Below are 23,896 nucleotides of genomic sequence, written 5' to 3'. Positions count from 1 at the left end.
TCTGAATAAGGCAGCTGCCCTTGAAAAAGACAACCTTTCCAGTTGTCCATGACTGTCAGAATGTAGAGAGAAGGACTTCCAGATAGCTGCTCAGGACAGGGACTTAGCTTTGCTTCCAGAAGCTCAGTGGTAGAGTGCAAGTGATGCACACAGGAGGTCCTGGGTGCAAACCGCAGCATCTGTAGGTAAGGTTAGGAAAGAAGCCTGCCTGAACCCCTGGAGAGCCACTGCTGCCAGTCAGAGCTGGCTAAGGTGGGCCATGGTCTGACCAGGCTTAAGGCAGCTTCCTGTGTTCCTATGTGAGCCTGTATTTCAAATCCCCACTTGAATCAGAAGTCAGAGCCAATCTCCCTTCCGTAGCTACATGCTGCCTTCATGGCATGCATGCACGCACACACAGACTGGGCAAACTCCTCCTCTCCTCATAGTTCTGCTCAGTATGAACAGAAGTCATGAAACAAGAACAATCCATGAAAAAGCACAAACAGGGACTGACGACACCGCTTTCTTCTCTTTTTTCCTGCACAGGGGGAAATACTAGAAGAATCCATCGCGGGTGTACCGGATACTGCTCACAAGCCATCAGGTTCAGCACCAGCTATATAAAGTTCACCTTTTGTTGCAAAACAGATTTTTGTAACAGATACCATGCTTGGCAGTTTTATTAACTGCACCCTGGGCTTGTTGGAGCTGATTCAGTCCTCCAGCTTCTGGCGACATGTCATCTCCTTCCATGAGATTTTCAGAAGAAGATCAGTTTAACCTGACAACAAAGGATGGAAGTGCGGCTAGCTCTTCTTTATCTAAAGGGGGTTTTATGAACACACTGGGCTGCCTTGTTGCTCCAATTGGCCTTAGTTGTTCTCCACTCTTTGGGGTGTTGCTGTTGTACAATAAGTTGTTTTCCAGGGCCAGAAGTGGGAAGAAGGATGGACGGACAGCAACAGCCTCTGTGCTGTACTGGCGATCTGAAGCTGAAGTTTCCCGATCTGGATCTGCTGGGAACTGTGGTAGCATTTTCAAACCTCATTGGTTCATGCAGCCATGTCAGTGAGGTATGGAGGGGGCATTGTATGCTTGTGGCAGGGAACCATTGCATGTGTGCATACCTACATTCGCTGCCACACGTTTCAGTCCCTGATGAAAACCAGTTTCAGTGAATTGAACAAATTTGCAGAAGAAATATCTGTGAGTGCCCATGAATCATGATGGATATATCCAACCACCAGGCTTTAGAACTGAAATACCATTAAGAGTGAAGCTGTATAGTATGATGAACGCATAACATGTGGATGATCCGGGGCTCCCAATTTTGATCAGGACCTCTGTGTGCATGTGGAGAGGGGTAAAACCATCCTGTCTAGCTGGTTTTCCTTCTGAATTCATTCCCTCTCCCTGTGGGGACTAAAGAAAGAAAGATAAAACTTCATGGGCACCGAACCCCAACACACATGCAGTAGTCCCAGTACAAACTAGGTCCCTACATGTCTACGCCAAAGTAAAACAACAGCTGGGATCAGCCTCACGTCCTGCAGTTCCTATACAGTGCAGTCTCTCTTCAATCTGCCAGTTCCAAGGGAACAGTAGTGGGGGGAAGTGGTTACCTACAAGCTCAGCAGAGACCTCTGGTTGGAATGTGCTATACATTGTGTAGTTTTGGTCTTATGCAAAAGGGCTTTGCTTATGTTCATGTATTCTTGGAACTTCTTTATGAAGAATAAGTGATCTATAAGCTAAGTTGTTGTATATGTGTGATTTTTTTTAAAAAATAACAGCTTTCCAGTTCAGAGATACCAACAGTCTCTGCCTTTTCTGTAAACTGTGGGCAAATATCTACCATTGTCTTTGTCTGTGTCAGAATGTGACAATCTAACTGTGCAGACCTATGCATGCTAACTCAAAAATAAGTTTAATGGGACTTAATCCCATTAAGTGTGTGCAGGAGCAGAGCCTGACTGGAACAACAATGCTGTGCATTATATTATCTAATGTGCAGAATGTGGAGTGGAATTTCACATATTTACTTTTCATGTGTATTCCACACTCCATATGTTTGGTTTTGGAAAGCTCCACTTTTCAGTCACCCTTCAGATAAATTTCATGTGTGCCATGTCAGGCCATGGGTTCCACCATTGCCCTGCACTGTAACTTAGGTTGCAGGGAACTGCTATGGGTCTGCCATGGGTCAGATCTTCAACAGACTTCCGTTCTTATGTAAGCATTAGGGAAGCAAATCAGTACCATGGAAAGCTCCCAGTAGTGATAGAGCTTGAAGCCACGCAGGGCTGTCCATACATTACTCCAAAAAACAGCAGAGCAGGATGGAGGTTTTAATGATAATGTGCCTGTTTTTAGGCTGGTTGACCTTGTCTCCATATGTACAGAGGATTTGCCTCTTGAAGGAGCCTGGCCTGTTTCAGCAATCTCAGGCTATAGTGATGATGGAGTGGCTATGAAATGCTAATTTCTGCAAGGACTGAGCCCTCAGAGCCTGTGGATGTTAAGGCAACCTGACACAGGGAAACTGGCCCTTTCTGGAGAAGTGGTCCCAGGGAAACGGAAGCTTCATGATGCCTTGCTGTGGCCTAGTCCTCTTCCTGAACTCCGGAGGCCTGAATCCTGTGAGGATGAGGCTTTGTGGGGCTGGTCCATGACGGTATGTTGCATTCAACACTGTTGGGGCCAGGCAATTTCATGCTGACTTGCACCGGGGGATCCTGCCTTAACCTAGTCTGTCTGTTGGCCCATTTAACTCACCATGGTTTACACCAAATGAAGACTGCAGTCCATCCCAGCAATGAACTACAACCTCTGCCTTGCAATTGTTTAAGAGAAAGCAGCCACCACGTTCCTGGTGGTATCTCTGAATCGTCATCCTTCACTGTACAATGATATTTATTTATTTATTTATTTATTTATTTATTTATTAAAACACTGTACAATGATATGAACTTCCTGTGTACAGAACGGAACAGAATGGAACGGAATGGAATGGAGCCTGGCTGAGCTAAACCAAAACACATTTAAAGAATATATTCTGAACTTGAAAAAGAAACAGAAACAGAAGAAGAATGCTGACTGCCAGCGCACTTTGTAGAGAAGTCTACTGCTGCTTTGGCTTGCAGGGGCTTGTATGAATCCAATTATATTGTATCAATAACTGAAAGATCCTGGCAATGTCTTTCCTTTGCATGATCATTGAGAAAAAAAATCACATGGGAAATAATTCTGTGAATTGATGGGGCATGACGTCTCCCTGCCTCAGCCTGTTTTAGCTCCATAGCCAAACAAGGGCCACTGCCTCACACCGAAGTGAAGCACGGATCCTTCTAGCCCAGTGCTGTCAGCACAGACTGGCAGTGGCTCTCCGGAGTTGCAGGCAGTGATTTTTCTAGCCCTGCTTGGAGATGTCAGGGATCAGATTTAGTAACTTTGACATGCAAACCATGTGCCCCGCCTTCCACTGAGCTATGGTCCTCCTTTAGGGTCCTTCTACCCAAAAGGGATGGAACTTGACAAGAGAGCTCCTAGCCAGATACGAGTTGGCCAATTATATACAGATCTGACTCTACCTGTTCAAGTGGTCATGCCTCAAATGAGCCATAGTAGCCCCTGCAGGTGGTGCTCATCAACCCCATGACTTCTGGCAGTCCCTGGTGAGGCTGCATAGGAGGGATTTTGTTTTGTTTTCCCCAGTTGGTCATAGAAAGGATTTTTAAAAAATTCTTATGCTGATGGAGCAAGAAGTGGTTTTATCTGACTGCTGATGAAGTGTGAAAACAAAGGCATAGTTACCTTCCCTTTTGTCCATTAATTCCAGAAGTGTGCATTTGCTCATTACTTCCCATAGTGCAAAACAAAATTCTCACTCATTCCCTACATCAGATTCATGTTATAATCTTGTGGGTTTCTCAGATGAGTTGATCATGTGACCATATTCAGTTGTTTTCAGATTTTCCTCAACAGTTTGCTTTTACTCAGTTTTATTATCACTTTCCCCAAGAGAACAGAACATTCCAGCTACCCTGATAGTACACAATACTTCTTTTTGGTTAGAGCTGGGCTGATACTTTTGGCATAACTATCTTGGACAATGAACTTCTCCTCTACCACTGGGAGAAGTCCAGATTTACGGTGGTGGGTTTGGCTTGCTCACTGTTTGGGAAAGTGGGCTTTAGGTGATTAAGAATGAATTAATCCATACATGCACATAGTATGTAATAAGACCTGAGTTTTCCCAGTCTGAGAGAATTGTGTTATACCTTAACCTCTTTAAGTGCAGCTGTTGCTTTGGCACATTGTGTACTGTGTATATGTAATGGCGCATTCTGAGACATGCTTTGTGAGAACATACAAGAGGGTTTCTTAGGTGTAAAATGCAGGAATTTCCAAAATAACACTGATTCCACCCAATGATGAAGTTTCTGGGGTGTTTACAACAGTTCCTACAACAAGACCACAACATAATAAGACAATCATTTTTTCCCAAGATACAAAATGCAAGAACAATTTAGTAGCGAGAACTATATTTCACTCACAGAGCAGACCTGTGAAAAATGCCTGACATGGGTGCCCCATCAAGCCATGAAATGCCTTTGAAAAATTAATGGATGCTGGTTATGTCTTTGCTTGTTAAATGAGCCCTAAGAGAAAGGAAGCTCTTTCCAGGACTTCCCTGTGCTTGGGAGTGCATGTCTACCTACCTGTTGGCCAGAGCAATAGAGAACCACTAGTATTACACCTACCACTGACTTGCGCTACCTGAACATGTTCCAAGAGGTACTGATCTGGTAAGGGTTTCTATGTTCCCTGGTTACCTCTTGATTTCTGGGGTCAGGGTTTTCAAGGTAAGTGGCTTTGGTGGGGAAGTTCCAGTTCTTGGTGTCCTTCTGTCCCCAGGAACTGATGTCATCAACACACCTGCAGTCTTGTCGGTGAAGGTTCAGCATGATCTGTGCTGCTACCACGATGCTGTGTGCTCATCACAATGGACTGGGAATAGGAGAGCAGAGCACGGAATCCAGTGCCTGTTAGTACTCCTCACCCACACGTTTTTCAGATAGGACCGTGATGAACATGGCTTGCTGCTTTAGAATCTTACTGCAGCTTTAGTAAGTGCCCTGCTGAAGTGGAAGGGGCACAACAGAAAGCGGCAGTGCATCAACTTCACACCTTGAATGTTTCCGGCAGCCCCAAGGCAAAGACTCGTTCTAGTCAAGGATTTATTGTCACAGGAAACATTGCCGAAGGATGTGCTCAACCTCATCTATAACCTGGTTGTTGTAGCTGCTGTTCTTGTCCATGCACAGAAACCAGCATTGGAATGAGCTAGAAAGCTGCCATCGTCATCACTGCCATCACCACAGCCCTCATTATCATTATCATTATTTCTCTTTTACAGAGACTGCCTTTTGAGTAGTTCAAGAAGTCTTGGTTTAAAGCGACCACAGAAGATGAACAAGCTTTTAGTTTATGGGCTCTGGATGCTTTTCAGCCTTCCCACTGGTAAGTGGACTCATTTGCTTGTCTACCAGAGGTAAGTCCCACTGAGTTGACTGGAGTGTTTACCCAGGTAAGTGGGTATACAGAAAAATCAAAGGAGCAAAGAGAGTTTTGACTCAAGATCTGAACTTGCTGTAAACAATGAGACCATTTTTCACAACAGCAGATTTTAATTAGACTTCGACTTTTCTGCAAATTAGAAGTGTTGTTCTTGATACAACTAAAGTATGTGATGTGTAAGATCCATCAATGACAATAATGAAAACTCTTAATACATTTCTGCTTGTGGAGCTAAAAAAATAGTCACAAGTTCAATTAAGCTCTTCTTCCATCAGTTTCACTGGACACAATCAGAATTACCCTTTCCTGGCCCAAGGCCTATTTTCCTCAAAAGATGGAGAAGTTACAAGGCAGTCTTAACTAATTTATTTCAATATTGTCATGTTGTGATTTTACTTTTGTATATTGATATTAACCAGAAGTCATCATAGGAAAGTTTGTCCTTAAAATTACAACCAAATCTTTAAAGTAATTATTGAATGAATAACACATTAAACATTTTATTTATTAATTATTTGATTAACTCATTATAGAGCAATAATGTAATAATGCATTTATTAATTACATAGATAAGCAGACTAATTCATAACAAATTTGCTTGTGAGCTGAAAGTAGTTTTACACTAGCTTTAAATGGCTTTTTCAGTTCTCATGCCCTTGTTACAGTAATTGTTTGTTTAATAATGGTTACATAATGGAATGTAGGATAGAAGCATTTGTAAAGTTAGTGAGCATTCCAGCCGTAGTAGCTTGGACATTTCCATTGCAAACTGATTTAAGGAAATTATGCTTTAACCCTCATGTGTGATCACCCCTTTGCTTTGATTTTTCTGGACCTTAGTTTCTCTCTCTCATCCTTCATTTCTGTTCTCTTCTCCTGCTCCACCATCTTCTGCAGCATATGCTATCTGGTGCTACCAATGTAGCAAGCCAATTCCAACAGAGAGCTGTCCTATGATTCAAGAATTTTGCTGGGCAGGACCAGGAGCAGGCTGCTACACAAATAACCTCCATATTGGTAAGCATCCAGGGCAAAATGCAAGGTACTCTGTTCCTGCACAGGGGAATCCCATCGTGGGGGTTGGAACCCTTTCAGGTCTGAGCACTCCAAGACCCTGCCCATCTCATGCGGAAGCTGCAGAAGTGAGGGAGAAGTGTGTTTTCTGCTATTCCTTCAGGGCTTGCTATGCGATAAGGATTTAGAATTTCCCTTCCATTATTCAAGATGGTAAGGAAATCAGAGCAGTAGCAGAGCTTATCTAAATGTTCTTCTAGTTGAGGGGATGGCTTTGGAACCTTGATATCTAAACTGTCCCCAGTTTCCTCTGGCAAGTTGGAAGCGAGAGTCATGACTGTAGACATCTTTGCTCTGTGCATGAGTATTGGATGTGGGGAGGTCTTTGGAACAGAGCTTTGGACACGCAGAATGACAGAATATTCAAAGAGAGCAGAAAGCATTTTTGGAACTCTATTCATCATGTTTCCCCTCCAGCTTCCTTCTAAGAACTAATGCCAAGCTCTAAGCTTCCTAGGAAACATACGTTTAATTGTTCTTCCTATTTGTTTTCCCCTGGAAATGGTGCATCTCACCCCCACCTTTTTAAACAAATCTGTGCTGAATTAATACTATCTGGTTCACTGCATACAGGCAACATGAGATTGAATATGAATCCAGTAGAGAAATAGAGATAAATTCATTCGTTCAATTGGCTGTGCAGCAAATATGGCACCCATGTTGGACATTAAGTATTCAAAATCAGGACTGCAGGATATCAAGTAAGACAATCAGCTGAACAGAAGAAACCAGCAGGTTTGTAACATACCTTGTCTATGATGTTCTCTTAGGGATGTGCAAATTAGTAGAACTTGCACTCATCAAGTTTCTCTGAATTTCAGTTCAAAGCCCATTCCAACTGGTGTCCATATCAGATGGTGATCTTTGTCTTTTTATTTTCCATGAAAATCAGTGTGTTTTATGTATGCTCTCCCAGATATTCTCATGTTGACATTTGCACATTTTCTTTCATTGACTAAAGTGCATTTGTGTATATATTTCAAATATACACATTTGTTTCACAGGCATTTTTAAATGTAAGTGCTTTTCTGAAGCTCTATGTTCACAAATTGTATTCTCACAGGGAGTCCAAAATGAACTGGAACAAAGTTCTCTTACTGCCTTTGCCTTCCCTTATCCTTTTCTCAGGCTCAACCATGATCAGTTCTGATGTGGGCTGTGTCCAGAGCTGTTATCCTAGAAGAGATGACAATCCCTTCATGTGGTATCAGAATATTTGCTGTTTCACAGACTACTGTAATGCATAGGATTGGGCAAGCAGGATGGAAGAAGTGAGAAGAGCCTCAATGTCCAGCAGTTAGAAGCAGGATGCTACCTACAAGACTGCTTTTTCTCTGTTTTGCCTCATCGCTTTCCAAGCAAACCCTGCAACTGATACCATAGAAACTCTAACAAACAGCATTTTCCCCCTTGGAGTCATGGGGAAGAGTATGAAGATGTCATTTCAGAAACATGTACCACTAGCACCACATCTTGAGAACTTCCCTAGATAGTTTCTTTCAAGAGTAGGCATGGCTGGGCAGCTTAATTGTCCTCCGTTCTTTGATCTTGTTGTTTGGTGGTGGGAGGTGGCAGCTTCTCAGCCCTGGAACCTGTTCAGAGATCTTGTGATGAGCCCTTAAGGTTCAGTCTTGAGAGGGCTCCAGTCCCACATCTTCTCCTTCACTCATGGAATGGGAGCCAGAAGAAGGATGATGCTGAATGGTGGTGGTGAGAAGCTGGAAGAGAAAAGGATTGAAAATACTCCTTCCCCTCCCATTCTCCTACTCTTTGAATTGATCTGGATGAATGCTCCTGAGATCACTCATTGTCACAAAACAGTTAAACTAGGGGAAAGTGATGTTTTGTTTGGACCAAATTATTGCTTTGCTTGCTTATTTCACTTCAATTAAAACTAAATAAGGTCTACCTGAATCACCTAAAGTCTTTCTCCATTTCATTGTCTTTCATTAAGAGTTAAACAACTAGGAAGTGGGTACTGTAAGCCTAAGCAAAAAGCAAAGTTAAAACCCAGCTTTATTCAACAATGCAGTAATTACAAGCACAATACAGTTGCCTCAAGTGTACACTTCAGCATATCAGTATGCTAGGCTCCAAACACAGAGGGGGTTAATTACTGAATGATGGGGGCTTACTGATCCTAATTTATAGGACCAGGCCAATAAATTTAGTGGTAGTGGGAGGGTAGGGTGGAAGACAAACATCCTGGAAGCCAAATATTTTTAGGTGTTGCACTTAGCTTCTTTGTAAGGATTTTTTAAAAACTTCCTATGTTCTTTCAGCTCTGGGAATGATACTGTTTAATCACATAGAAAATTCCCTTCAGAGCCCCTCAGTGCTCCATTGTCAAGATGGCAGCTCGGCTGCCATCACTTGGTGGCCTGGCTCTTCAAAAGAAGAAAAGAGAAGGAGGAAGGGGAGAACAGAAAAGCACACTCATTGTCCTGGAGAACCCAAGCGATTTTTGCCCTCACTGAAACACCCGTAATAGTCCTCCCTCATCTTTGCATGTGGGTGAGGACTGCATGGGCGAGGGTGTGTCTGTTTAGCCATGCTCACTAAAATACAGCTTTGCCACAGGGATCTTCAGGTGGAGGCTACACCTGCGCTTTCAGTGGTGAGTCAATGGCAAGGCTTCATGACTGGAATCTCATACCAATCCTGGATGTTACTGGGCAGGCAGTCTTCTTCAGAGCCTGAGGCAGGGCCCTTCAAAAAGCAGTCAAACAGAATGCTTTAGAGAATTCAGAAAGGGGCGCCCACAGTCCGTCACATTGGACAGTCTGGCGAAATATACACTGTTCACCAACCGATGGCATTTATTTGATCAGTGTATCTTCTGATGTAATTATTGGTCTGGAAATGAAGACTTGAGCATTGTACTTGAGGCTGGTAATAGTGATGCCACGACTCTTGTAAGATGTCCAGATGCCCATTGGAACTTTAGGAGATAAGTGTTTTGACCTGGGGTCCTGGGCTGTATATCTGTTTGCTGACAAGCAAGGGCCAACACAGCCATTAGGATGAAGGCAAAGCAATTCCAGCCACAGAGCCTGCAGCCTTTGGCTACCGTCTCCGATTTATGAATGGCCCGCTCTGATTCTCTTCTGCCCAGCTATTGGGCTGGAGCACTCAAGCCCACAGAAGGTCCCATGGTTTTGACTGTGCTTGCAGATTACTGGCTCCAGTGGGTGAATTGTGGACTGTGGCGTTCTTCTTTCTCTGGGCACTGATGTTATCAACAAAACTGCACACCTGCTTATGTTGGTTCAGTATAATCTATGGGGGGGAGGGGAACTCAACCCACTGTGTCCATCACAGGTGTAGGAGAGGCAGGTGAGAAAGCAGGTCTGTTAGTACTCTGAATTCTTATCCCAATTTTTCAAATCAGGTTTTACTGGACATTGTTGATTTGCTGCTTTACAGCTTCATGCGGGATTCAGTATGAGGACTGCTGAATAGAATGTTTTGATGGGGCACAGGAGGAACCTGCAATGCATTCACTTCAAGCCTCAGATTAGGCATCTGCTACTGTTACTGCCTCTGTCAGTCTTTAGCCAAGTTTGAGAATTGAATGTCCCAGCACATAGTGTGGAGAGAATTTGCTAAATTTCTCATTTTTCCTTCCTTCCTTCCTTCCTTCCTTCCTTCCTTCCTTCCTTCCTTCCTTCCTTCCTTCCTTCCTTCCTTCCTTCCAGAGAAGCCATCAGCTGACCCAACAAGGAACCTTCCTCCATGTTGTGTAACAACAACACCCAGTGATGAAGAAACTTCTGCTATATGGGCTGTTGATGCTTCTCAGCATTTCGGCTGGTAAGTTGCTAGATGAATGGCAAAAGGAGTTCTGAATCTCAGAACAAGATCTCAGCACAATGTAAATGTGACCAAAAGCAAGCTTTGAATTATATCAACATACTTTTCATCTGTAATAAAACGATATAAAAGTAACATTTAAACGTATATGCCCCTGTGCTTTCTATCCTCCATTAGTGCCATTCACAAACGTAAACAAGTGGCACACATAAGACAGAATATAATGTTTAGTGCTATACATGCAGATACTAATTCTTCTTGGGTTGATGTCTTTTGGTTGATGTGTACAGGTTATACAATCAGCTGGATCATGTGCTAATTTTTTTCTTGAATTACTACTTCCAGGTGAGGGAGAGTTGTTGTTGTTGTTGTTAGTCGTGAAGTCATGTCCGACCCATCACGACCCCATGGACAACATTCCTCTAGGCCTTCCTGTCTTCCACCGTCCCCCAGAGCCCACTCAAGCTCACACCGACTGCTTCAGTGACTCCATCCAGCCACCTCATCCTCTGCCGTCCCCTTCTTCTGCTGTCAGTCATTCCCAGCATCAGGCTCTTCTCCAGGGAGTCCTTCCTTCTCATTAGGTGGCCAAAGTATTTGAGTTTCATCTTCAGTATCTGGACTTCTAAAGAGCAGTCAGGGTTGATCTCCTCTAGGACTGACTGGTTTGATCGCTTTGTGGTCCAAGTGACTCGCAGGAGTCTCCTCCAACACCACAATTCAAAGGCCTCAATTCTTCGGCGCTTAGCCTTCCTTATGGTCCAGCTTTCACAGCCATACATTGTAACTGGAAAAACCATAGCCTTAATATATGCACTTTTGTTGGCAGGGTGATGTCGCTGCTTTTTAGGATGCTGTCTAGATTTGCCATAGCTTTCCTCCCCAGGAGCAAGTGTCTTTTAATTTCTTGGCTGCAGTCCCCATCTGCGGTGGTCTTGGAGCCCAGGAAAATTTTGGAGATTGTATCCCAGTACTGTTTTCCTACTCTTTTATTGACTATGAAGGCTACTCCATTTCTTCTGAGGGATTCTTGCCCACAGTAGTATACCTGATGGTTATCTGAATTAAATTCACCCATTCCTGTCCATTTTAGTTCACTGATTCCTACGATGTCGATGTTCAGTCTTGTCATCTCTTGTTTGACCACATCCAGCTTGCCTTGATTCATGGATCTTACATTCCAGGTTCCTATGGAGTACAGATCTTTGCAGCATCGGACTTTCCTTTCACCACCAGATACATCAGCAACTGAGTGTCCTTTCGGCTTTGACCCAGTCGCTTCATTCTTTCTGGCGCTACTAGTACTAGCCCTCTGCTCTTCCCCAGTAGCATATTGGACACCTTCTGACCTGAGGGGCTCATCTTCCGGCATATCTTTTTGCCTTTTGGTACTGTCCGTGGGGTTTTCATGGTAAAGATACTGGAGTGGGTTGCCATTTCCTTCTCCAGTGGATCACGTTTTGTCAGAGCTCTCTGCTATGACCTGTCCGTCTTGGTTGGCCCTGCACAGCATAGCTCATTGCTTCATTGAGCTACGCAAGCCCCTTCGCCATCCATGAAGGATGTGAGGGAGAGAACTGCATGCTTAAATAGTTTCCTGCAGAAAAAAGAAAAATAAGCATTGTATACATAGAAAACCAAGTAGTCAGGGAAATATTTCTGCTCACCTTCTCTCTGAGACCCATAAATCATATGAAGCAGATGGTTTGATATCAAATAGGGACATATGAAATTTACTTATCCAGATTACAGGTCCAAGTATCTCAGTATTGACCACCTTGCAGCAGCTTTCAATAGTTCAGCCCCTTTCAATATTTCAAGTCTTTCCCATCCTCCTTAGAGATACCAGGGATTAATCCTGGGCCTTTTTGTATGCAAGGTGACTGGTCTACAACTGAGTAAAAATCCACGTGGCTGTTAAATTGCCCTCTACAAGATAGCACTGGCTGATTGGTGGAGCCCTTGCTGGTTCTACTACAACTTCCAAATTGGTATTTGGTGGCAACCTGGAAATAGGACTTCATGGGGACGGCACCACCCAATTTGTAGAAAGGTGTGTGGGAGGCCACAAACAACACGACTTGTGGATTCACACCCTTCTTTTTTCCAGTATTCATCTTTCTCTTTTGCAGCAAATGCCATTTGGTGTTTCCACTGTTACAAGCCAACTGGTAAAGGGAACTGTCCCGAGAAAAATGAATTATGCTGGGCAAGTGAAGAAGCAGGATGTTTCACACTCAACCTCTATATTTGTAAGTTGGTACAGTTTGCTTGCAGCAAAGACATCCTGAGACACCTCACAGCATTCAGAATGTCATGTTGGAAATTAGTTTGGGGGGCCAAGAGGAGGGAAGTTGGCTGACATGGTCAGGTGCTTATGCCAAGCCTGCTTACTTTCTTCACATGGAATTCATAACAGCTGTTCATACCCTAGAACTTGTTCTCACTTCTGGAGAGATTATCTCTAAAGGAAGAGCTCACTGACTAACAACAGAGGTGTTGATTCTCTTTCAGCTTGAAAGCTGAATTCCATTTTGGATAAGTTCTTGGAGAACATGTTCTAGAAGTGGGCAGGGTGAAAGGCGAAACCATAATACCAAGAATTCCAATAGAATTTAGCTTAAATTCTTCGTTCCAGTAACTAAACCTTAGGGTAAACAGAAAAGAGGGAAACTGCACAAAAGCTGTGAGATCAAACTGAGATAAAGGGGGTGGGTTTCGGGAAAGGAAGCACTGTCATTTGGAGAATCCTATATTGTATCTTTGGACATAGTCATGCCAAATTTGGCCCTCAGGCCAGAGGTTCTTCACCTCTGTTTGAAAGACTCACAGCCAAGGAGAGAATGTCTATATTAACCTTTGTCTCTTTCTTCAGTCCCATCTAAGCCACCAAACTGTTAACTTGATTTAACAGTCAGGGTTTTCCCCCCAAGTAACAATGGAAACAGTTGTCTATGCAGAGCTTTTAGTACACAGGACAGGACAAGATGGCGCCAGTGCTCTGTTCCATATGCACAACTGAATCTATCTTACTTCAGCACTGGCAATGGCACAACGTCCTCTCCACTCCTGATGGTAGCAGGCTAGATCAGAGGGTGTAGGACACCTACATCTTTGTCCTTCAAGAGAAGGGAATGGTGGAACAGCTGGGAGTCTGCCACTGCCAGGATCTGCCACTTGGGTCAGCCACTTCATTCTGCCTAATGGAAGGGCTTGTCTTGTTTGTAGGGCTCCCTTCAATCAGAATTCTTCCCTGTCTCCTTATGGCAATACCAGGATTTCTCAGGAAAGACCTCATGATTTGGGCTTGGACTTCTGGTTTGTTCTGCAGCTCATTCCTAAATCATGACACAACTCTTCAAAAAGTTTCAGTGAGAGCACAGAAGAAGCAGCTATTAAAGGATTTCATGTTGCAACAGTAGAGTCTGTTCTTAGCCAATCATGGGCACTGGATTTAAGAAAGGAAGGCATGTCTACTAAAGGAAAAAAAGTGTCAAGTGCTGCAATGTGATGGCTGTCACCATATCTCCCTGTTTCCAGGGGTTTACTCATCTAGAAATCATGGGGAACATCTGCATCTCTGTCCTTAAATAATTGTTTAGGGTGCAATCGCTTGCCTGTGTCCCAGATTGAGAGAGCCTTTCTTGTTTTCTTGTTCCAGCAAAGTCCATTGTCCGTGGTGACTCCGGCTGCATGCAGGAATGTGATAGTTACCGAACACACTCTTCCTTCTTGTGGCATGAGGTGATTTGCTGTTTTACAGACTATTGCAACCTATAGGCTTAAATGTGCACGGGAGTGGAACATGTCGAGATGCCAGGAGCATAGTGCTCTCAACACCCCTGTTTCTTTCCTTCTCTTATCTTGTCACTCTGCCAGCAAAATCCACAGCTGTCACAATGCACAACCTCATCCTGTCTCTCTTTGCTATCTTAAATGTGAGGGGAGGGGAGAGATTGTAAAGGGTGGGAAGGAGATCCAGGTGAGAACATATGAAAGAATTGTCTGGTGAGCGGTACTGCCTGGGAGGGTCTCTAGGTCCAGTGAAATCAACTGGCATAACATCTAATACTAATTTCATAGAATCATAGCATAGAAGAGTTGGAAGGGGCCATGAAAGCCATTGAGTCCAACCCCCTGCTGTTGCAGGACACCAAGTTACACCATCCCACTCAGATGACTGTCCAGTTTCTTCTTGAATGTCCCTAGTGTGGGAGAGCCCACCACCTCTCCAGGCTGCTGGTTCCACTGTTGTGAATTATATCTACGTAAAGAGCATTGGGAATTACATGAGCAGAGCTGGCTGGGGGTCTGACTAGATGGTCTGGGAGACCCCTTCTGACTAGCTGTGTTTCTATATGCAAATGTAAACATAATTAGAAGGATTTATGTAAATTTCACAGGGGGGAAAGTCAGGCAAATGCTTATCTAAACGATCTTAAATACATGCTTCAGTTAATTTGCATCCTGTCCTAAACCAGCAGACAAAGATTCTTTTTCTGAGCTGAATTGCACACGGAAAGATCTTTGGGGCATGTTGTAGCACACAGCTGTAACCGACAATTAAGCAGTGTGGGAAGATAATTCTAAACAAAATAAATCTATTGGCATCAAAGGATGCTTAGGGCCTGTGGAACAGCTCTAGAAGCTCTAGGGCACCTTGGAAAAGATTCAACCTAGCAAAACACAAATGCTCTGAAGTGCTCTGGATTTTATCCTGCAGCTTGTCCTGACTTGAGTCTTGCTGATGCATGTGAGCTTTTTAATTTTTTTTTTGCATGAACATCCAAATATGTTTCCACGTGCTTCTTTCCAAAGCTATGGATTAGTTGTGCAGAGTTTTGAAATGAACCCGTTCTCAAATGTATGCATTTTCTTGCAAGATTAAAGCATATTTAGGCACTTTATTGAAATGTATTCATTTTAAGATATATGCACATTGTCATGTCATAAAATGAGCTGAACTGAATGTCTCATTCATTCTTGCCTTTCATATTTTATTTATTTATTTATTTATTAAAACATTTTTATGCCGCCCCATTCGCCGAAGCCTCTGCGCCCTTATAATATGCCCTTAGCACTGCATTTTGACAATTTCCTCTGTATCCAAGAAAGCAGGACAGGTTGGTCATCTTAGAAGTCCACAACCCTTTCCTTCCTGTTTCCTCTTTCTTTTCTAGGAAAAAAATACTTTTGAGGTAGATCTCTATCTCCTATTGTATAACCTGGCTTTTCTACAGCACTTATCAGCTATAGAACATGTTCTGCGATTAGGACTACAAAATGATCTTAAGTTAAAATGAGAAACATTGGAGGAAAGACACAGAGGACTAAAATGGTGTCATTTTATTGAACTATTGCTAATTTACTTGTTTATTCTACTGGCAATATATTGTTTTGATTAAAATTAACCAAATTTTATCTCAACCAATGTAAGTTTCCACATGTTTTTCTCTCTGAGCAGGTCTTTCATAGGGAGGTAAACAAACCAGGCCAAGCTAGGACTGCAAGCCTGAGCATTTATATCATCTCACCATTCATTCCAGCAGCTCAGTGAAGTCTTCACAGTCCCCTTTCTTACTTTACCTTTACAAAAACGCTATGAGTTGTAGGTGGAGGGGAAATTGGCCCAGGGTCATAATCTGCTTGAGGCCAAGGAGCTGTGATTCAGGGTAGGCAGGGTGAAGTACCTGCCAAGGGCTCACCTGGGCTCTTTGTCTCATGCTGGCCGGATGATGGTGGTAGTGAGGTCAGCAGTGGGTGGCTGCCTGTGTCTGGCTCTTGGCCTGCCAAAGAAGCAAGCAGTGGGTGACAAAGAGGACAAAGAAACAGATCCACTGAGAGAGGGTGTTTTGCCCAAAGGCAAGGAGCTGACACTCAGAAACCTGCAGCTGGCAGTGCAAGACCTCATCCTGCAAGCCTCCATATGTTCACTCAAAAGAACATGCTACTGCCCAAAGTAGGGCAGTGGTCTTGGCTGGGGGCCCATATGGCCAGTTTCAGAAAGAAAAACCATACATTCAAGGGAAAGCACAGGATTATGGTAATGGGCAGGTATGGTCCTAAGCACCTCCCCGTATTTTTAAACAGGATCCTTGTAATCTATAGCTTCTCTTATCAAAACAGCAATTGTTTGCAAGGGGTGAAAATCTATCTTCAATCTCAAAAATACCCTCTAAGAATACTCAGCAGGTTCCCTTTTTATTCTTTACACAACCTATAGTTAAACAATGTTTAAGTAGCTGACATTCGGGTCCATCCGGATGGCAATATGGTTGCAATGTGCTGTCAAGTCAGCCCTGACTTATGGTGACCCCATGAATGAAAGCCGTCCAAAATGTCATGTCCATGACAGCTCCATTCAGCTCTTCCATGTTCAAGGCTGTGGGTTTCTTTGTGGATTCAATCCATCACTGACTGGGATACTGGTGATGATATATTTCCATTGTGACTAGAAGCCATTGATAGACTTATTCTCCATGAAGTATCATTGGAAGGCACATAAGGCATCCATCCTATTAAAGCTAAGCAGGTCTGGGGCTGGCCTGAGCTTGGAAGAGGGAACACCTGGGAACCACATGTTACTACCTTGAGTTCCACAATGGGAGAAGGGTGGAATATAAATATAATAAATAAATAGTCACATCCCCCTTTCTAGTCAAAGGAAGCCAGCATGGCATCTTGCATCTGCTTGAAGTACTTCTCTGGGATCTCTCCCATTTAGGTTCAGTGGAAGAACCTGTGTATAATACCTTCTCCGTCTTCAATAAACCCTCTTGTACATATCTGGTAATATTCAAGTAGCACAGCTGTATCTGATCTCCTTGTGACCAGAAAGTGCAGTTTCTTAGATGCATCTCTGTATCTTTAATTGTTATATAAGCCAGTGTGATGTGACAGAGTGATGCTCTGGGACCTGGAAGATCTGGGTTCTACTTGGCCCTGAAGCTTACTGGGTGACTTTGTCCAGTTGCTCACTGTCAGCCTAACCTACTTCACAACTTAGTTGCTGGGAGGATCAAATAGAGCGATGGAAGACACCTTATTTATTTATTTGGAGTGCTTGTATGCCGCCCCATTCGCATAAGCCTCAGGGCGGCTTCCAACAAATAAATAACAATATACAAAAATATACAGAATTGGAAACATCCCAGAGTTAGATAAAAGCAATAAATAATTTAACAATCAATTAAAATAACCTTTAAATAAAAAGGTCTTGGCCTGGCACCGAAAAGCAAATAACCTTGGGTTTCTCACAAGAGGAAAACTGGCAGGATGTAAAAGTAATGTAATATAGAAATGGGAGTTTAGGAGATGTGGCTTCTCATGCAAAATGACCTACTAAAATGTTCTCTTCTCCACCATCGTTAAAGATACAGGAGTCTTTCCCAGCAGCTCACACCTTCTTTGTAGCACTGTGTCAAAATAAGATGCTGTTCCTTACAGAAGTTTCCTCTTAAAATTACAGAAGCCCTTCCCTCTGCATCTGAGCTGCATCTCTGTACTGGTTACTGGGGACCATGGCAGGACAGTGCTGCTGCGCCCGTATCCTACTTGTGAGTTTCCCATGGCCAGCTGGTTGGTCGCTGTGCATACTGCTTGTCGGGCAGAGGGACCCCCTTGCTCTGGTACAGCAAGGGGCTTCTTATGCCAAAGCTCAAGCACAACGTGCTTGTCTTGTTTTAACAGCCCCAAGTGGGTGGAGGACTGGGATCACAACTCTGCATCCAAGAAACCAATTTCCAGAGTTTTATAACCCTCCCATCCGTGCAGCCCCATCCGTGGAATGTTGATGTGAAAGAAAAGCCTCCCCGTGTTCAAATGTAATTGTAATTGGGAGTACATTCAGTTGAATTCATTGGGCATAAACGAACAGCAGCTTGGACAGCAGGCATCAGCTTCAGTTGAATTCATTGGGCATAAACGAACAGCAGCTTACTCAAGCTAAGCCCTGTTAGGTTCAATGGGAACTCCCAGATAAGTGGTATAGAGTTTGGCTTGATTCAGTACTAGCAGTTGTTATGTGCTAATAATCAGGTTGTGCTTCCCTTGGCTGAATTCTTCCCATTCAAGCAACTTCCCATATTTTAAAGGGTTGACTCTTAATGGAACCTGAGACACATATTGACTGTCTCCCACATTGCAAGCTCTAAAATATACCCATTGAGAGTATCCCTAATTCTGGAAATATCTGCGATTTGGCTCTTTGGATCACCTACTCTGGGTGGCAAAAGAAGATTGGTTCTCTTTAAGATCAACATTTTGGCTCTGATTGGCCCAAGGGGAGGAGGCCTTGCACCTTTCTATAAAAGGTGTTTCTTTCCAGCAGCTTTTGCTCCTTTTCTTTTTAAAGGTTGGTGAGTTGTTTGTCAAGTTGCACTGTATTCTTTCAGAACTAGCTAAGGAGAAGAGATAGGATGTGATGGATGTGGTACCTTTGTGCTTATGGAGAATTGATTTGCTGTTGCTCTCTTTAAAGTAGGGCTATACCAAAAACTGTCTCACATATTTTTGACTATTCTCATTTTCCTTAATGGTAAAAAAGAAACTTCTTCTTTAAAGCCTTTTAAAAGAGACAACAATCTTGGAGAATTTCTCAAAGGTCAGTTTCTTGTGTTTACCTTATTGAGAGCACAAGAAGGGTGCACAAGTCTCTCGTCTTTCATTGTACAGAAGAAATCTCCTTGGCTTCCTGCCCAGGGAAGACCTGCCGTAATTCATTCCATAGGATTTTTCAGACCAGGAAAGGCAGGTACTCTGAGAGGTTGCGGAAGAGACAGGTAATTAAAAAAAGGACACACAGCACCCTCAACTTCCTTGTAGTTGTAAGGATGCTCCAAAGATGACTGGAAAATAAATTATAAAAGATCCTTAGAATGAAGCAGGAAAATAGGAGCCTCTTTCAGAGAAAAGACAACTTCCAAATGGAGGACAGGTGCTGTCATGATGGCACTGCTCCACTGCTTCCCTGGAGCTACAATCAAAACTTCCCCCACCCTAGCTTGTGATATTGCAGGACAGGATATCTGTCCTCTTCAGACCGATCTCTCCAGCTGGAAAATAGAAAATAGAAGTGCTTTGGCTTGCAAAAAGTTTGAAGGAGCCTCGGTGTTTGCACATGGGGAAAGTGTGTGTCGTGCTTGTCCTGACTTGCTTGGATGTGTCTGGACTTCCTTGGTCCTGCAAAGGTCTTTCTGGAGTGCACCCCCTTTTTTCATGGTCTTGGTGACCAGGTTCTGGTGGGTATATGGTCCCGCTTGGCATTAGTCTAGAGAAGTTGAAATAAAAATGCCGAGGAGTCTCATACCTTTGTTTGCATGGATGTGATGGTGCAGATAGTTTCTGGTTTGTAAATCTATCTTCATATAGCACTCTGCATGTGTTTTTAGCCCATGTTTTAACTGGCCCTTTTAGCAATATGCAAGTTTCACAAAGTTCCTTTCTCCTTAGAGCCCTGCTTCAGATAATGGCCATGGAAGCCAGCTTTGCTAGCACCAATGGCAGCTTACAGTCAGAGAAGCCTGTTTGTCTCATCTGGGGTAAGCCACTCTCTCCCCACCCCGTGTGGTCAAGGAAGCATCTGTTCTAAGCAACTGGCTGGGGAAGGAGAGATTGCCAGATGTCTGCCTGACTCCTGATTTCCACATACAGGGTGTCAGCTTAGTGGTGAGAATCCAACGTACACGTTTGACGTTCCAAAGGAGTGGTCATATGAGCAGCAGCTGGCTCTGAGAACGGTGAGCAGCTTCCTATCTTTTCTGATAAGATAGAGAGGGGTGCTGCGCATGCACGCCTGTGTCAGAGCAATTTTCCAACACTATGGTAGGTATAGACCAGTTCTCATTATGCAAGTGCCTTCCAGATGCTTTAGATGCACTCTGCAACAGCTTTCCGTCAGTGCTGATGACTGTTGTGATCCTGAGCATCCTCACAACTCTTAATTTCATATAAAGGTAAAGGTTTCCCCTTGACGTTAGGGCCAGTCATGCCTGACTCTAGGGGGCGGTGTTCATCTTCGTTTCCTAGCTGAGGGAGCCAGCGTTTGTCCGCAGACAGTCTCCGTGGTCATGTGGCTGGCATGACTAAACACCGAAGTGCACGGAATGCTGTTACCTGCCCACCGAAGTGGTATCTTTTCATCTACTTGCATTTGCATGCTTTCGAACTGCAAGGTTGGCAGGAGCTGGGACGGAGCAACAGGAACTCACTCCGTTGTGCAGATTCGAACCGGCAACCTTTCGATCAACTAGCCCAGCAGCACAGTGGTTTAAACCACTGCACCACCTGCAGTCCCTTTAATTTCATATACAATGTGCCAAATTGCACAAGAACTGGAATACAAAAATAAGAAAGCACATTACTATATCCATGATGTCATACATCATTATAATGACCACCCAAACAATTAATTTTGCTCAAATTCCAGTAATTTAACAATCATTCAGACAATGTTAGTTCATAATCATCGGTAATGCCATAAGCCAAAGATAATTATAGAAAACCTTTCTAATGCCTTGAGGCATTAACAAAGGTGCAGCAAATAACAGCTTCCCTTAAAAGTGCTAACTACTGGCCTTGCTATGTTGGAGAAGCTGTGTGTTGATCTAAAAACTACTGGGGATACATGTGGCTATTAGCTGGGCCATGGAATGAGGGGGAGTGGTGGAAAATTCAAAAAGGCAATGCATTACCTGTGTCACACATCTGTTGTCACTACCCTTCAGCACTTCTAGATCCTCTTATGGCAAAAGTCCACGTTATTGGTAAAATCAAGGCTAGATGTTTTTAGAGGTGCCTGGTGTTCCTCTGATGGACCTCTGCACTATCATTCTATATTCTGAAATGATCTTGCTACATATGCACGTGACGCCTTTGACTTTCTCTCCAAAGATCTGCCTAGGAGAAAATGCCAAGGATGAATTCAACATTGTGGAGATCATTCCTCCAAAGAATAGCAAAGAACCCACTCCGATACACATAGCAACCTTGAAACTTTCTGTGCTTCCTATGGTGAGTGTCTTATTTGCAAGCACTCATTCAGGCATTTACAGTTACCCCTGCCTCAGACCTTCTATTTTGCACCATCATGTTGTCTGAGCTTCCCAAAATGCCTTTCTGGAGATGCTAAACAAGACAGGATCTTGGTCTGACCTTGCACAGGTCATGGTAGGTTTTGTGAGCCAATGTACCAAATCAGTGTACAGGCTGATACTCTTGTTTTACTCTACAGCTACTGCTGAATATTCAGTATATGAATTTGTGTACCCTCCAGGCTACTCTGTCAGGCTTTGATCTGACTCCTCCTGTTACATTCAGGCTAAAATCAGGCTCTGGACCCATCTTCCTTGCTGGGCAGCATGTAACAGGTAAGATCCAAAATGTTCGCCTGTCACAAGACAGCTTGTAATTGAATTTGGGCTCTAGCAAGTTCTACCAAGAGACAAATCCAAAGGTGCTGATGAAATTTGTTTTGCTTCCCTCATGTCATGAATGGGCAGATATTTTGCAAACTGCTGAGCTTCTATCTATAGCTGTTGCCATGTGACCGTCCGAAGGTGACTTTACATGCCTGGCTGTGCATTGAGCTCAGATTGGATGCAGAACTGTTGGTAGGCAGGGCCACCTCTTTCTATATCTCTTTCTTCCCAAATACCTTTTCTCCTCTACGAGAGTCACCCATCCAGATCTTTTGACCAATTCATTCACTCTCACCAAATTAAATGGATTCTCTACCCAGAAATCCTGAACCAAGCCCTGCCCAGATAATAGCCTACCCTGACCTTTTTTGGCCTACCCTATAATAGCCTACCCTGATCCATCTTCAATGGATGAAACTGTTTGAACTTCTGAGGCCCTTGTTACTGTATGTTCTCCTCCCCACCAAGTATGGAAACGAAGCTGGTTGCCAGCAAAAGGACAGATATGTCTTTACTCTGACAGTCCATTTAACCTTCTGTGAGTGGGTAAGGGGAAAAACTTTTCTTCCTCCCTTCCCAGAAGGGAAATTCAGTGTGCAGCTGAGGACTGAAGGTCTGAGGATGGGTTGCCGAGGACTCATTTCTCACTCCTTGTAATGTCTGAAATTGTGAACCGAACAACCGATCTGTACTGCAGAAGCATACGCTGATGGCGTGTGGGCAGCGATTGAGGGCGATGAAGGGCTGGAACAAAAGCAGCTTTCAGAAAGAAGTGGTAGTTTAAGGGCATGCAACTGTTTGAAGAAATGGACTCTGTGCAGCAAGAACTTCAGCTGAAGTTTGCATAATAACAGGAGAAGCATGCTCACTGAGGTTGCTCCCAGGCCAGACTTTTATTCAATTATTACCAGTGCCATTCATGGAATTTTATGGTGAGGCAGAGCCACTGTTTTCTTCCATTCATAACACACTCATGTTGTCCCACTACTTCCATCTTTTTTCTCCTTCCATAGAAAGCAGGTAGGTGAAAAGGAAGAAGAGCTGCACGTCACTCTTTGACCACAATGACCAGGATCTTTTCCACCTGGAAGCACCTTACACTCATGCAATTTACTATTGTATTTGTTTCCCACCTTTCTACACAAAAATTTGTATCTAGTCTGGACCTGATCTAAATTGGCTTCAAAGTAGCTGGTCCAAGGACCCTGGGTGAACATTCTTAGTTGATTTTATTTACAGCCTCACAAGCTGCCTCTTACTTTTCAGTTGGCTTGCCCTGGAATAGAGAGGAGGAGGAATCATCATCTGCCCCACCTTCATCACTCGAAGATGAAGACTTGGAAAACTCTTCCAAGGAATACTCTCCTGCAAAACCTGCCAAGGGTCCATCCAGCAAGCGTGCATTTATGGTAAAAAGGGAGGCAGAGCAGACTGCCAAGGAACAATGCCAGGTAAACCTGGAAAGAATGGAAAGAAAGAAGCAACAGTATAGGAAATGGAATTAACCGATTGCATGTTGTTTCTGACTGCTTTTTAGCTACCTTCCAAAAGGACATCCAGGGTAGGAATGTGTTGATGCTAAGCAACCCAGCTTGTCTGAGGTCAACAGATCCCCTGCCTACTTCCAGTCGAATGACTGGAAACACCCATCAAAGAGACCTGTTTGCTCTGCCTGTGACCTTCCAGTGTATCTTCTAAAAGCAGGTGGACTAGAATAGGCTCTTGGTCTGATCCAGCAAATGAATTATGTTACGTGCATCTCGGAGAGCTCCTTTGAACACCCAACTCATGTCTTTCAGAATCAGGGTTCATTGACACCTCAGCCCAAAGCAACAATAATAGACTTAGTTTCATGAAAGGAAGTGGGACAGTGATCTTGGATTTATTGGCAGAATTTTCAGCACTTTCATGAAGTTTGAGTTCCCTGGATTAGAAAAATAGGAACAGAATGAGTCAGAAGGGGCCTCCCAGGCCGTCTAGTCTGACGCCCAGCTCTGATCATGACATGCCTACCATTAGTGGAATGAAGG

The 23,896-nt window shown here is 43.6% G+C and overlaps 1 protein-coding gene across 1 annotated transcript; it reads left to right on the top strand.

Annotated features, from left to right (window-relative positions):
- The first annotated feature begins 19,915 nt into the window (after nt 1–19,915).
- Nucleotides 19,916–23,371, top strand: LOC123027058 (nucleoplasmin-like). Its single transcript, XM_044437400.1, has 5 exons — nt 19,916–19,988; nt 20,101–20,186; nt 21,340–21,459; nt 21,722–21,815; nt 23,133–23,371. The coding sequence occupies exons 1-5, from the start codon at nt 19,916–19,918 to the stop codon at nt 23,369–23,371; spliced, it is 612 nt and encodes a 203-aa protein (XP_044293335.1).
- The last annotated feature ends 525 nt before the right edge of the window (nt 23,372–23,896 follow it).

Source organism: Varanus komodoensis, unplaced genomic scaffold, assembly GCF_004798865.1.
Source record: "Varanus komodoensis strain SLA01 unplaced genomic scaffold, ASM479886v1 scaffold30, whole genome shotgun sequence".
Classification (NCBI taxonomy): domain Eukaryota; kingdom Metazoa; phylum Chordata; class Lepidosauria; order Squamata; family Varanidae; genus Varanus; species Varanus komodoensis.
The sequence above is the reverse complement of the archived record's forward strand: the minus strand, read 5'-3'. Positions and strand labels throughout refer to the sequence as shown.

Bases quoted from the DNA above. Each gene is read 5' to 3' on its own strand.
- LOC123027058 (XM_044437400.1), top strand. From the start codon at position 19,916: ATGGCCATGGAAGCCAGCTTTGCTAGCACCAATGGCAGCTTACAGTCA. The intron at 20,187-21,339 runs GTGAGCAGCTTC...TTCTCTCCAAAG, and splicing joins AGCAGCTGGCTCTGAGAACG to ATCTGCCTAGGAGAAAATGC. The intron at 21,460-21,721 runs GTGAGTGTCTTA...TGTACCCTCCAG, and splicing joins AACTTTCTGTGCTTCCTATG to GCTACTCTGTCAGGCTTTGA.